The sequence below is a fragment of the Anomaloglossus baeobatrachus genome, chromosome 1, assembly GCF_048569485.1.
Source record: "Anomaloglossus baeobatrachus isolate aAnoBae1 chromosome 1, aAnoBae1.hap1, whole genome shotgun sequence".
Lineage (NCBI taxonomy): Eukaryota > Metazoa > Chordata > Amphibia > Anura > Aromobatidae > Anomaloglossus > Anomaloglossus baeobatrachus.
In genome coordinates, this window is record NC_134353.1 from 323,424,054 (window position 1) to 323,436,522 (window position 12,469).

At 48.0% G+C, this 12,469-nt stretch overlaps 1 protein-coding gene across 1 annotated transcript in view; it reads left to right on the forward strand.

The window, feature by feature from the left end:
- Positions 1-12,469, forward strand: part of SCARB2 (scavenger receptor class B member 2) — a 108,230-nt gene that overhangs the window by 70,101 nt on the left and 25,660 nt on the right. Inside the window, exon 8 of the mRNA XM_075351660.1 lies at positions 1,304-1,422. Within this exon, the coding sequence (XP_075207775.1) occupies positions 1,304-1,422 (119 nt within the window). The remainder of the gene's footprint in view (positions 1-1,303; positions 1,423-12,469) is intronic.

A 12,469-nucleotide genomic window follows, 5' to 3' on the forward strand; every position in this document is an offset into this window, starting at 1 on the left:
TTTCTGTCAAAACGAACAATTGAACCATATCCGATGTATGAACAAATGTAATACTGAACATTCCCCATTTACGATGTGTTAGTGTCCGTTATCCACACCACTACGGCTTTAGGCACTTCATCAGTTTATGTATTACATTTGTATTAATATTGAAGGGGTTTTCCTCTACTTTTATATTGATGACCTATCCTTAATATAGGTCATCAATATAAGACCTTAGGAGTCTGACACCCGACACCCCTAAATGTTAAAGTTATCTGCTCTGCTGGTGGCCGGTTGTAAACAGTTTTGGGAGCAGAACACCACAGCTCCATATGATATTTAGTGGCTGTTTCCAGATAGCTGCAGATTAGCTCCTATTCACTCTACAATACCCGGCGGTGGTCACTAAGCAGCATATGAAGCTATGGTGTTCCACTCCTTACATTATTTACACCTGTCCATTGCCAGTAGTCGCCGGCCACTGGGACTACCGGGTGTGAAACCCCTAAGGATAGAACATTAATATAAACATATTGTACCTTTAATCCAGGTTCTTAAATTCATTTTTTAGGATTCTCCAAGAGGTGGATCCTGAAAGAGTAAAATGATAACCTTTTGGGTTTTTCTATCCACTTTTTGAAAGCAACATGAAAATTTTCATGTGTTAAGACCACTTTACACACAGCGACATCGCTAGCAATGTCGCTGGTGAAAGCACCCGCCCCCATCGGTTGTGTGTCACAGGCAAATCGCTGCCCGTGGCGCACAACATCGTTAGTCCCTGTCACACTACTTACCTGCCTAGCGACATCGCTGTGGCCGGTGAACCGCCTCCTTTCTAACCGGGCGGTTCATTCGGCGTCACAGCGGCGTTACTAAGCGGCCGCCCAATAGAAGCGGAGGGGCGGAGATGAGCGACCGGAACATCCCGCCCACCTCCTTCCTTCCTCATTGCCGGCAGCCGCAGGTACGATGTTGTTCCTCGTTCCTGGGGTGTCACACGTAGTGATGTGTGCCGCCGCAGGAACAACGAACAACCTGCGTCCTGCAACAGCAACGATATTTGAGATTAGAACAACGTGTCAAAGATCAATGATGGTTAGTAATTTTGATCGTTAGCAGTCGTTCGTGCGTTTCACGCGCAACGACGTCGCTAACAAGGCCGGATGTGCTTCACGAATTCCGTGACCCCAACGACATCTCATTAGCGATGTCGTTGCGTGTAAAGCCCGCTTTAATCCAAATGTAAACGGCAGGTAAAGCCCCTCAGGGGGACTGTCTTTTTGCAAACCTTTATCTTTTTTTATTCTTACTTTGACAGATGCTCCCATTATATTGTCCTCACCCCATTTTTATCAAGCGGATGAATCTGTCATGAACAGTGTAATTGGCCTGAAGCCCAAGAAAGAAGATCATGAGACGTTCATGGACATCAATCCGGTATGATAGCACAAGTAATTCCGTTTTAAAAGCGTCCTTTTTGTTTAATATTTAATCATAGTTTTGCTAATAACTCATCATACTGAAATGCAAAACCCGAACAAGGTATAATGTCAGCACGTTCTGGATTTTATGAAAATCATGTAGGCATATGTAATTGGTTGTGATAGGCCATAAGGACATTTTTATTTGTGAGCCATCTTTGATAAATGAGGCCATAGGCCCACAGTTCCTAAGGCCACCTAATAGCTATTGAGCATACCCTTTGTCCAGGCAGTCTAGATGCCATGTGATAGGTATGACGCATCTTGATAGATGTTAGATACTTTAGGCCCCATACTTTATTGTGTTTGTTTCTATTTTGTGTCTGTTTTTTCTGTTTTGCTTTGTAACAAATGTATTTTCTAATTTTTTTTTTTAATTGTTGGTCTTTTGTTATTTTCTCCGTTCTCCATTGTGTGTGGGGGTTTTGTGATCCAAATTCTTTTGGCTGATTCATGATTTGACATTTGCAAGAATGTTAAAATTGCGCACAACATTTGAAAGAATCATGTAAAAATATTTCTCTAAAAAAGTGCAAATTGGTACAAGCTGGACATACAAATCATCCAATTTCCCCTAAAAGTGTGGCTTACATTTACCCTGAGATCCAGTTTTCAGATGTTAGTAACAATCCTCTCCTTGGGGATTTCTGACAGACACAGGACACACCTGCAATCTGCATGTACTTTGCCCGGTTTTTTAGGCAATAACATATACTAAGTAATCACAAGACTAATGTGTCACACCTTATATTAGCACATCCTTGTTCTTGAACTTTCCCTGTGTTTTTAGGTAATGGAAACGAACAAAGGAAATAAAACACATTAATCATATAAGCTATTTCAGCATAATATGTCAGTGTGCGGTTGTTACTGGCCTTGTTGAAAAAAAAGAGAACGAGGGGGCATGATACAAAGTTTTTCAACAGTCTCTCAGCCCAAACTGACAGGGGAAGCTAAACACATGGGGCCTGATTCATCAAATTGACGGGAGTAGGAATTGTGCCGAGATGCACGTGTATGCCAGTTCATGAATCGGGCCCATCTCCTCATAAAGATTGGCGTGAACAATGTCGGTCTTGATGAACCAGGCTCACAGTCTTGTAAGTGTTATAACCCTATAAAAATGTCCCCATTCTGCAGAAACTGATGTCTAATCATTTATGCTAAGTAGGGAGCTCAGTGCACCCATGGTGTGGCCGTGATACTCAGTGCACCATTTCATCAACTAGTTTTGCATGTTCCTCCCACAACTCTGCTTTGTCTGAGCTTTCTCTGCAATAGATGATCAGGGGTGCAGTCTACAAGGCAGGTGAATAGGTGCAGGTAGAGAGGGCTGGAACCCTTGGCAGCAGATAAATTGTATCCTCCACACACTCTTGGATGGATGCAAATAAATGTTGGTATTGTGATGTGCTGTTTCCACAATAGATGAACACACATATTTTTCATTAAATTAAATTATGTTTCCACTCTGCTGAGTCTTTTCACTTAAGGGGGCTTTACACGCTACGATATCGCTAATGCTGAGTCGTTGGGGTCACAGAATTTGTGACGCACATCCGGCCGCATTAGCGATGTTGTTGCGTGTGACACAGATGAGCGATTTTGCATCGTTGCAAAATCGTGCAAAATCGCTCATCGGTGACATGGGGGTCCATTCTCAAAAATCGTTACTGCAGCAGTAACGAGGTTGTTCCTCGTTCCTGCGGCAGCACACATCGCTCCGTGTGACACCGCAGGAACAAGGAACCTCTCCTTACCTGCCTCCCGGCCGCTATGCGGAAGGAGGTGGGCGGGATGTTACGTCCCGCTCATCTCCGCCCCTCCGCTTCTATTGGGCGGCCGCTCCGTGACGTCGCTGTGACGCCGCACGGACCGCCCCCTTAGAAAGGAGGCGGTTCGCCGGTCACAGCGACGTCGCCGGGCAGGTAAGTATGTGTGACGGGTCTGGGCGATGTTGTGCGGCACGGGCAGCGATTTGCCCGTGTCGCACAACAGATGGGGGCGGGTACCCACACTAGCGATATCGGGACCGATATCGCAGTGTGTAAAGTGGCCTTTAGTCAGTGTATATCCCATACAGTGGAAACCGTTAAGGGCGCTTTACACGCAGCGACATCGCTAGTGATGTCGCTTGTGAAAGCACCCACCCCCGTCGTTTGTGCGTCACGGGAAAAATCGCTGCCCGTGGCGCACAATATCGCTAATACCCGTCACACGTACTAACCTTACAAGCGACGTCTCTGTGGTCGCTGAACAGCCTCTTTTCTAAGGGGGCGGTTCATGCTGCATCACAGCGACGTCACACGGCAGGCGTCCAATAGAAGCAGAGGGGCGGAGAGCAGCCGCATGAAAGACACGCCCACCTTGTTGCCGGAGGACGCAGGTACGGTGTTGTTCGTCGTTCCTGGGGTGTCACACGTAGCGATGTGTGCTGCCTCAGGAACGACCAACAACCTGCGTCCTGAACCAGCAACGACATTTGGGAAATGGACGATGTGTCAACAATCAACTATTTGGTAAGTATTTTGCATCGTTAGCGGTCACTCGTACGTGTCACACGCAGCGATGTCGCTAACGAGGCCGGATATGCGTCACGAATTCCGTAACCCCAACGACATCTCGTTAGCGATGTCATTGCGTGTAATGGGGCCTTTAGTTTCCCTCCACTCGCTATAAAGACACATCTCTTGTTTTTCTCACTATCTGACATGAAATGAGAATAAACCTTTCCCCTTTTTAGATCAATTAGGATCAAAATTATTTATATTTGCCAAATTCCGGAATAATGAGAGAATGTTTTAAGGCATTTTTATTACTTTCTGCAAAGTCAAAAGTTTACATACATTTCATTAGTATTTGGTACCATTGCCCTTAAACTGTATGACTTGGGTGAAACGTTTTGGATCTCCTTTCACAAACTTCTCACAATAGTTGGTAGAAATTTGTGCCCATTATTCCTTACAGAACTGGTGTAACTGAGCCATGTTTGTAGGTCGCCTTGCTCGCACCGGCCTTTTCAGGATCCCTTGTACAATTTTCAGAAGGGGAATAGGTTAAAAAAAAAGGCCTAAATTTACCACTATCATGAAGTACAATGTGTCACAAAAATATAGTCTTAGAATCACTAAGATCCATTGCGATCCAGAGTTGTAACCTCGTAAAGGGACACTGGTCGGAATTGAAAACATTGGCCTTGTCATGAAGGTAAAAACAGGCTGGGGAATGAACAGGTTAAGCATGTGAAATGCATGCTCAATGGGGTTGAGTTCTAGTGAGTGACCGTCCATTGCAGAATATTCCACTCCTGTGCCTTAAATTCCTGTGTTGCTTTCACAGAACGTTTTGGGTCACTGTCCATCTGTATGGTGAGGCGCCGACCAATCAACCTTGCTGCATTTGGTTGAATCTGATCAGAAAGTATAGCCCTGTACACTTCAGAATTAATCCGGCTACTTCTGTCTTCAGTCACATCATCAATAAACATTAGTGACCCAGTGCCATTGGAAGCCATGCCTGCCCCATCACACTACCTCCATTATCTGTTACAGTGGATGTGGTGTGCTTTGCATCATGAGTAAAATAGGTTCTGTAATAGGTCAAAGCTGGCTCTTTAGTCTGGGTCCTATGCAATGCTTTACAATACAAAGAGCATATGAACAATGATTTTGTTACAGAAATTTAGGCTATGTGCACACTGAGTGTTGCTGCTGAGTTTTTCAGAACAGAAACTGAGCGGAAACTCTCCAGATCCTCCTCAAAAACTCAACTCTTCAAAACTTGAAGTTTCTCCTCCAAAACCTAAGCAAAAACACTCGGGCCTCGATTCATAAAAGCTCTTATGCCAAGCAACTGTCGTGAAAGAAAAACTGAAAAGTTGCAATAATATTTCCTTAACTCTTGAGTGGCACAAAATTGTTGAGACTTAACAATTTCATACCAGTTTCGGGGCGTGACTCCACAGCTGATCTAATGTATAACGAGCTACAGAGTTCATTACTCCAGCCACTGACTAGCGTAAGATTTGTGACGTGGTGGATGGAGGCGCATGCCACTTGTCAAATACTCCTGATTCATTAGAAGGCATGCACCTGTTAAGGAATCATGAGTATCTGACTTCACAACGCCATCTTATCAAGACCGGCATGAAAAAATTCACTGGTCTTGATGAATCGGGTCTTTTGTATTGTGGGCCATTATTCACCAGAGCTTTAATGCAATCAAGGAAATATGAGATGCATTTTGACATCACTGAAATGTTGGGAAAATCATCCTTGTTCTACTCCAGACTATAAAGGCCACTTTACACACAGAGATAAATCTGCAGCAGATCTGTGGTTGCAGTGAAATTGTGGACAATCAGTGCCAGGTTTTTGGCTGTGTACAAATGGAACAATATGTCCATGATTTCACTGCAACCACAGATCTGCCAAAGATTTATCTCTGTGTGTGACGGGGCCTTAAGTGTTGCTCTACTTATAGTATGGAGTAGATAATGGCCCCCAATTTCATTCCTTTCTCGCCTTTTCATTGGGGGACACAGACAGTGGGTATTATGATGTCTCCAGGGGAGGTATGACACTAGATTTGAAAACGTGTTAGCTCCTCCCCCCACAGCATATACCCTAGCTATGCAGGAAACTAGCTCAGTTTTTTTCTAGTGTCAGCAGGGAGGCTGACATGTTTGGCCTGAGCCCCAGGCCAGCTTATTTTTATTTATTTTTTATTTATTTTTTATTTTGTTCCTATTTTTAATTATGGGGTAATACCAGGGTGCCTCGTTCCCCCCACTTACGGGCAGAGGAAACCTGGCGTGCACAAGCCGTCAGTCTTCCCTCGCGCCCAAGTGGTCGGGTCTGCGTACCCCTCCAGGCTCCCTGGAAGCACCTCACACCAAGGTAGCTCCAGAGGGCTAAGCAGAGCCGAGGACCTGCTTGAGCCTTGAGCCGAAGATGCGTCCCCGATATCCCCGCATCTCCGGACTGACGCGTCTTCAGACGGAGCCAGGAGCAGGTAGGGAGACGACGAGTCATCTGTCCCCTGCATCCAAACCGCCGCCTGAAAAGGCGTCGGTGGGGCGATGCAGGCCGTGATCCCGGGGAGCTTAATTAATTTAGCCCCCGGCGTCGGCCTGCATTCTAGCAACGCCCCCTTTCACTGCTCTGGAAGCCGCTCCCTCAGTCGCAGCGGCTCCGTTCTGATTGGCAGTCACGTTAGTCCCAGCCCTGGGACCAATCAGTCTCCGGGGGCCGTCTCTCCCCTCCATGCTGCCAGGAACGCTGGACGCCATTTTCCATGTGGGGAGCAGACACGGGTGATATCGCCTCCTTGGCTCTGCACTTCTGCAGCACTATATACCGCTCTTCTCAGCGGTATATCGCTGTCTCTCTAGCGGTGTGTGCCTGCTGGCTAGCGGTGTATATTAGCTATTAGCGATATATACTGGTTCTGCCTGCAGGTATATGCCGACTGTTTGACAGTATATGCCATTTTGCTATCGGTATATACCGGCCCTGCATAGCAGTCACTTTATAATACTGCTAGTGGCTCCTCACTCAGAGTAACAGTATCCCTATCACCTATAGGGCTGTGGGACTAGGTTGCTGACATGCGTAACCGCAAGGGTGATAAAGATTCCCAGGCGTCCTCTACGGACCTGTACTATGCTTGTACCACCTGTGAACGCTCGTTTTCTAATGGCCGAAGCTATCCACTATGCCGGGGCTGTGATGCCCTTACTACCGTGTCACAACAGACCCCGTTGCCGGACCAGGAGGCTGTGCAGTCTTTGGATTCTGCTCCGGCCACCAGCCAGGCAGCACCCCAGTCAGATGACGTTATTCCTGCATGGGCTCTTCTAATGTCTAAAAGGTTAGATGACCTTGCCGCTCAGATATCCCAGCCGTCCACAGGCTCCCACAGCCTTCCCCCGGCTCAGCTCCCTCAGAGGAGCCCGCCTGCTTCGTCTGGTCTCTCTTCCCCAGAATGTAAAAAGGCTGTTTCCAAAAGGCGCCATTGCGACTACTCATATCTGAGACGACGGGTGGTAAAAGTACCATTCTACCACAAAAGCGGCCTGTATCCAGGAATTTTAAAAAATCTTCTTGGCGCAGGCAGTCCTTTTGGCCTGCTCCCCAAAAACCATCAGCACAGGGATCGTCCAAATGCTCAGATCAAGGATCCGGCCCCCCAAGGGGGCTCTTCCTGGCGTTCCCACTCCAAGCAATCTAAACCTAAGGGACCTCGCCCTGTACAGGCCCCCTCAGCATGACGCCGGGTATCTCTCAGATCCGACTCCTGTTGGAGGGCGGCTTCTGCTTTTCCGGGATATCTGGCTAGACCACACTCACGATGCCTGGGTTCGAGAAATCGTCACCTCAGGTTACAAGATCGATTTCCATTTCCTGCCGGCCAACAGGTTTCTGCGTTCTCGTTTTCCAAAGTCCAAAACGCAAAGCCAGGCCTTATTTCAGGCCATAGCCTCCTTACAGAAAGCAAACGTTATCATTCCAGTGCCCCTGGAACAGCGCGGCAAAGGTTTCTATTCAAACCTTTTTGTCATTCCCAAAAAAGATGTCTCTGTCCGCCCTATTTTGAATCTCAAAAGGCTGAACAGATCCGTACGGATTCGGACCTTCTGAATGGCATCATTGAGAGAAGTACTAGCCGCCATGGAACCGAGAGAATTCCTAGCTTCCATAGACATTCAAGATGCTTATTTACACATTCCCATATGTGTATCTCATCAACGGTTCCTTCGCTTTGCCGTAGGACACCGTCATTTCCAATTCAGGGCCCTCCCCTTTGGACTGGCCACTGCGCCTCGGGTCTTCACAAAGGTCATGGCTGCCGTCATGTCCATTTTGCACCCCAGAGGCGTCCTGGTCGTTCCCTATCTGGACGACTCACTTGTCAAAGGGAGCTCTCCTCAAGTTTGCTCAGAAAGTGTGCAGATTTGCCTAAACACGCTGTCAAGGCTAGGGTGGCTTATCAACTTCAACAAGTCATCCCTCATTCCTCATCAGCGCATCACCTTTTTAGGTATGCTGATAGACACGGCTCAGTCCCGGGTTTTTCTTCCAGAAGACAAGAGGTCTTCCCTGATCCGGGCCACCCAATCCCTCCACTCCCGCCGTTACACATCCCTTCGGAATGGGATGAGAGTGTTAGGCAAGATGGTGGCAGTCATGGAAGCCGTGTCTTTTGCCCAATTCCATCTGCGCCCTCTACAACTGGATCTTCTATCCTCCTGGGACAAGAATCCAGCTTCTCTAGACCGGTCAGTCCGCCTATCTCGGGCCGCGCTCCACTCCCTCGTCTGGTGGACTCAAGTCTCATCCCTATCTCAAGGGAAGTCCTTCCGCCCTGTCCACTGGCAAGCAGTCACGACAGATGCCAGCCTGATAGGCTGGGGGGCGGTCTTTCGCAGCCACACTGTTCACGGACGCTGGTCTCCTTCCGAGCGCTCTCTTCACATCAACGTTCTAGAGATCAGAGCCATATTTCTGGCCCTTCGGAACTTTCAGCTCTTGCTATTAGGCCTCCCTGTTTGGATCCAGTCAGACAATGCCACGGCTGTGGCTTACATCAACCGTCAGGGAGGAACTCGCAGCAGGGCAGCGATGAAAGAAGTATCCAGGATTCTTCTTTGGGCAGAGATGCATATTCCCATTATTTCAGCTGTCCATATTCCGGGGGTGGACAACTAGGCCGCAGACTTTCTCAGCAGGCAAGGTCTAGCGGCAGGGGAATGGTCCCTCCACGACGAAGTGTTCCATCAGATCACTGTTCGTTGGGGACTCCCAGATGTGGACCTCATGGCGTCTCGGATGAACACCAAAATACATCCCTTCATATCCCGGTCGAGAGACCCGCTAGCGCTCGGCTCCAACGCTCTAGTCTTTCCGTGGTCGCAGTTTCGCCTGCCCTACATCTTCCCTCCGTTTCCTCTCATTCCGAGAGTAATCAAGAAAATCAAAGCAGAGGGAATCCCGGTGATCCTCGTGGCCCCGGATTGGCCCAGGAGAGCCTGGTACCCAGAGCTTCTCCAACTTCTCGGCGACACTCCGTGGCGTCTCCCCGACCGCCCGGATCTTTTGTCGCAAGGTCCAATATTCCACCAGAATACAGCACAGCTGCATTTGACGGCGTGGCGCTTGAATCCTTGATTCTAGCCAAGTCAGGTCTCTCTTCTAAGGTAGTTCATACCATGCTTAATGCTCGGAAGCCCTCCTCCGCCAGTATCTACCACAGGACCTGGAAGACCTATCTTTCCTGGTGTGACCGTCATAATCGGTCGCCCCTTACCTTTTCAATACCTAATGTTCTTGCCTTTCTGCAAGACGGTCTGGACTCGGGACTAGCTCTCAGTACCCTTAAAGGACAAGTTTCTGCCTTGTCAATATTTTTCCAGAAGCAGCTGGCTTCTCGCCCTCAGGTCCGTACCTTTCTTCAAGGGGTAGCACATTTGGTCCCTCCTTATCGCCACCCCTTAGATCCCTGGGATCTGAATCTGGTTCTCGGAGCTCTTCAGCTTCCTCCTATCGAACCTCTGAGAGAAATCTCTCTTCAACGACTGTCCTGGAAGGTTGCCTTTTTAGTCGCCATTACCTCTAGCAGGCGAGTGTCCGAACTGGCGGCTCTTTCCTGTCGCTCACCTTACCTGATATTCCATCATGATAAGGTGGTCCTTCGGCCTTCCCCCGCCTTTCTCCCAAAGGTCGTACCTTCTTTCCACTTAAACGAGGAGATTGTGTTGCCGTCATTCTGCCCGGCCCTGGTCCACTCTTTTGAAAAAGCCCTTCACACTCTAGATCTCGTCAGGGCTCTGCGGATCTACATCTCCAGAACAGCGCCGTTGCGCAAGTCCGATGCCCTCTTCATCCTCTCAGAAGGACACAAAAAGGGCAACCAAGCTTCTAAATCCACGACTTTTCGATGGATCAGGACTGCCATTTGTGAGGAATACAAAGCACGAGGTTCTGTTCCCCCTCAATCTGTGCGGGCCCACTCTACACGAGCAATGGGTGCTTCTTGGGCTATCCGCCATCAGGCTTCACAAGGCCGCTACCTGGTCCAGTGTGCACACGTTTACAAAATTCTACAGAGTGCATACGCATTCCTCCGCGGATGCTGCTCTTGGAAGACAAGGCGGCAGTGGCCCATTTATAAGTGGCCACTGCTCAGTTTTTTGACAGTGTTTTGATATGTGTTCACTGCAGTTGCAGTTGTTAGTAAGCTCTTAGATGGGCTTTGCACGTTGCGACGTCGCAAGCCGATGCTGCGATGTCGCATGCGATAGTCCCCGCCCCTGTCACAGGTACAATATCTTGTGATAGCTGGCGTAGCGAAAATTATCGCTACGCCAGCTTCACATGCACTCACCTGCCCTACGACCGTCGCTCTGGCCGGCGACCCGCCTCCTTCCTAAGGGGGCGGGTCGTGTGGCGTCATAGCGACGTCACACGGCAGGCGGCACCTCCTTCCTTCCGTATAGCCACCGGCGGCAGGTAGGAGATGTTCCTCGCTCCTGCGGCTTCATACACAGCGATGTGTGCTGCCGCAGGAACGAGGAACAACATCGTACCTGTCGCGGCACCGGCATTATGGAAATGTCGGTGAATACACCGATGATACGATAACGACGCTTTTGCGCTTGTTAATCGTATCATCTAGCATTTACACACTACGATGTCGAAAGTGACGCCGGATGTGCGTCACTTTCAATTTGACCCCACCGACATCGCACGTGCGATGTCGCAACGTGCAAAGCCGCCCTTAGTCTGATCTTATACACTGTTAATAGTTCAGTTCCCACCCAGGGACTGCTTTGGGACGTCCCACTGTCTGTGTCCCCCAATGACAAGGCGAGAAAGGAAATTACATTTTTGTGTACTCACCGTAAAATGTCTTCCTTGGAGCCTTTCATTGGGGGACACAGCTCCCACCCTTGTGGTTTTGATTGTCCTTCTCCTACTGCTTTTACACCAAACTGAGCAAATTTCCTGCCTAGCTGGGGTATATGCTGTGGGGGGAGGAGCTAACACGTTTTCAAATCTAGTGTCACGCCTCCCTGGAGACATCATAATACCCACTGTCTGTGTCCCCCAATGAAAGGCTCCAAGGAAGACATTTTACGGTGAGTACACAAAAATGTCATTTTTTTGTAGCCCCTAAGCCATCTTACGGACCTGTATATTCAGGTAGTCCTTTCTATTCGGCACACTGGAGAGCCTTCAACATTATAATGTTTTATCCACTCTGACTTTAATTATTCTACCTGTCAGTTTCCACATCTGGGAATATATGCTCCTTTACATCATTCTGTATCTCTGTAAGGACTTACACACAATTAGCAGTATGTGACAATTTATGTACAATAGTTTTAAGATGTGTGACTGGTGTTTTATAGACTTTGTAGTGTTTAGGGTGTGTTCCATATTAGCGTATGATTTACATCCAAAACTGCATCTCTACTACAACCTTTTTATAAAAGCTCCTGCTCTTTATCAGGGAGGTTTGCGTCTATCATTCTGGACAACTTTGTTCGAGCTTTGTCATTTTATTACTAAAGGGTATTTTCATCCCCAAACTCACTTTTATTCCTAAAATAAAAATCACATACACTGCCCAGGCCCCTCACCAGCTTCCTGCCATTGTTGGGGTCTCAGTACTTTGGCTGCAGCAGTAACGTCATTTTGATAGCGAGCATCACCGCTGTAGCCGACCAACAGACAGATTGTGCCATCTAGAGCGTTGCAGGTCTTTGTGTTTGGGTACATCACATACCTCGGCACAGCTTCTGACCACAATGATTGCAGCAGTGATGTCATTTCAACAGCGAGCATCTACCATGTAGCCAGTCAAAGCACACGAGCAGCTGCGGAGAGCCAGTTTTGGACCCACGGAGGACGAGTACTTGCTCAGTTTTGTTATTTTAGAGCATTTAAGGTCCAATTTCATAAAAATGAAATGTTATGCTTTTGGATGTAGAAACACTCATT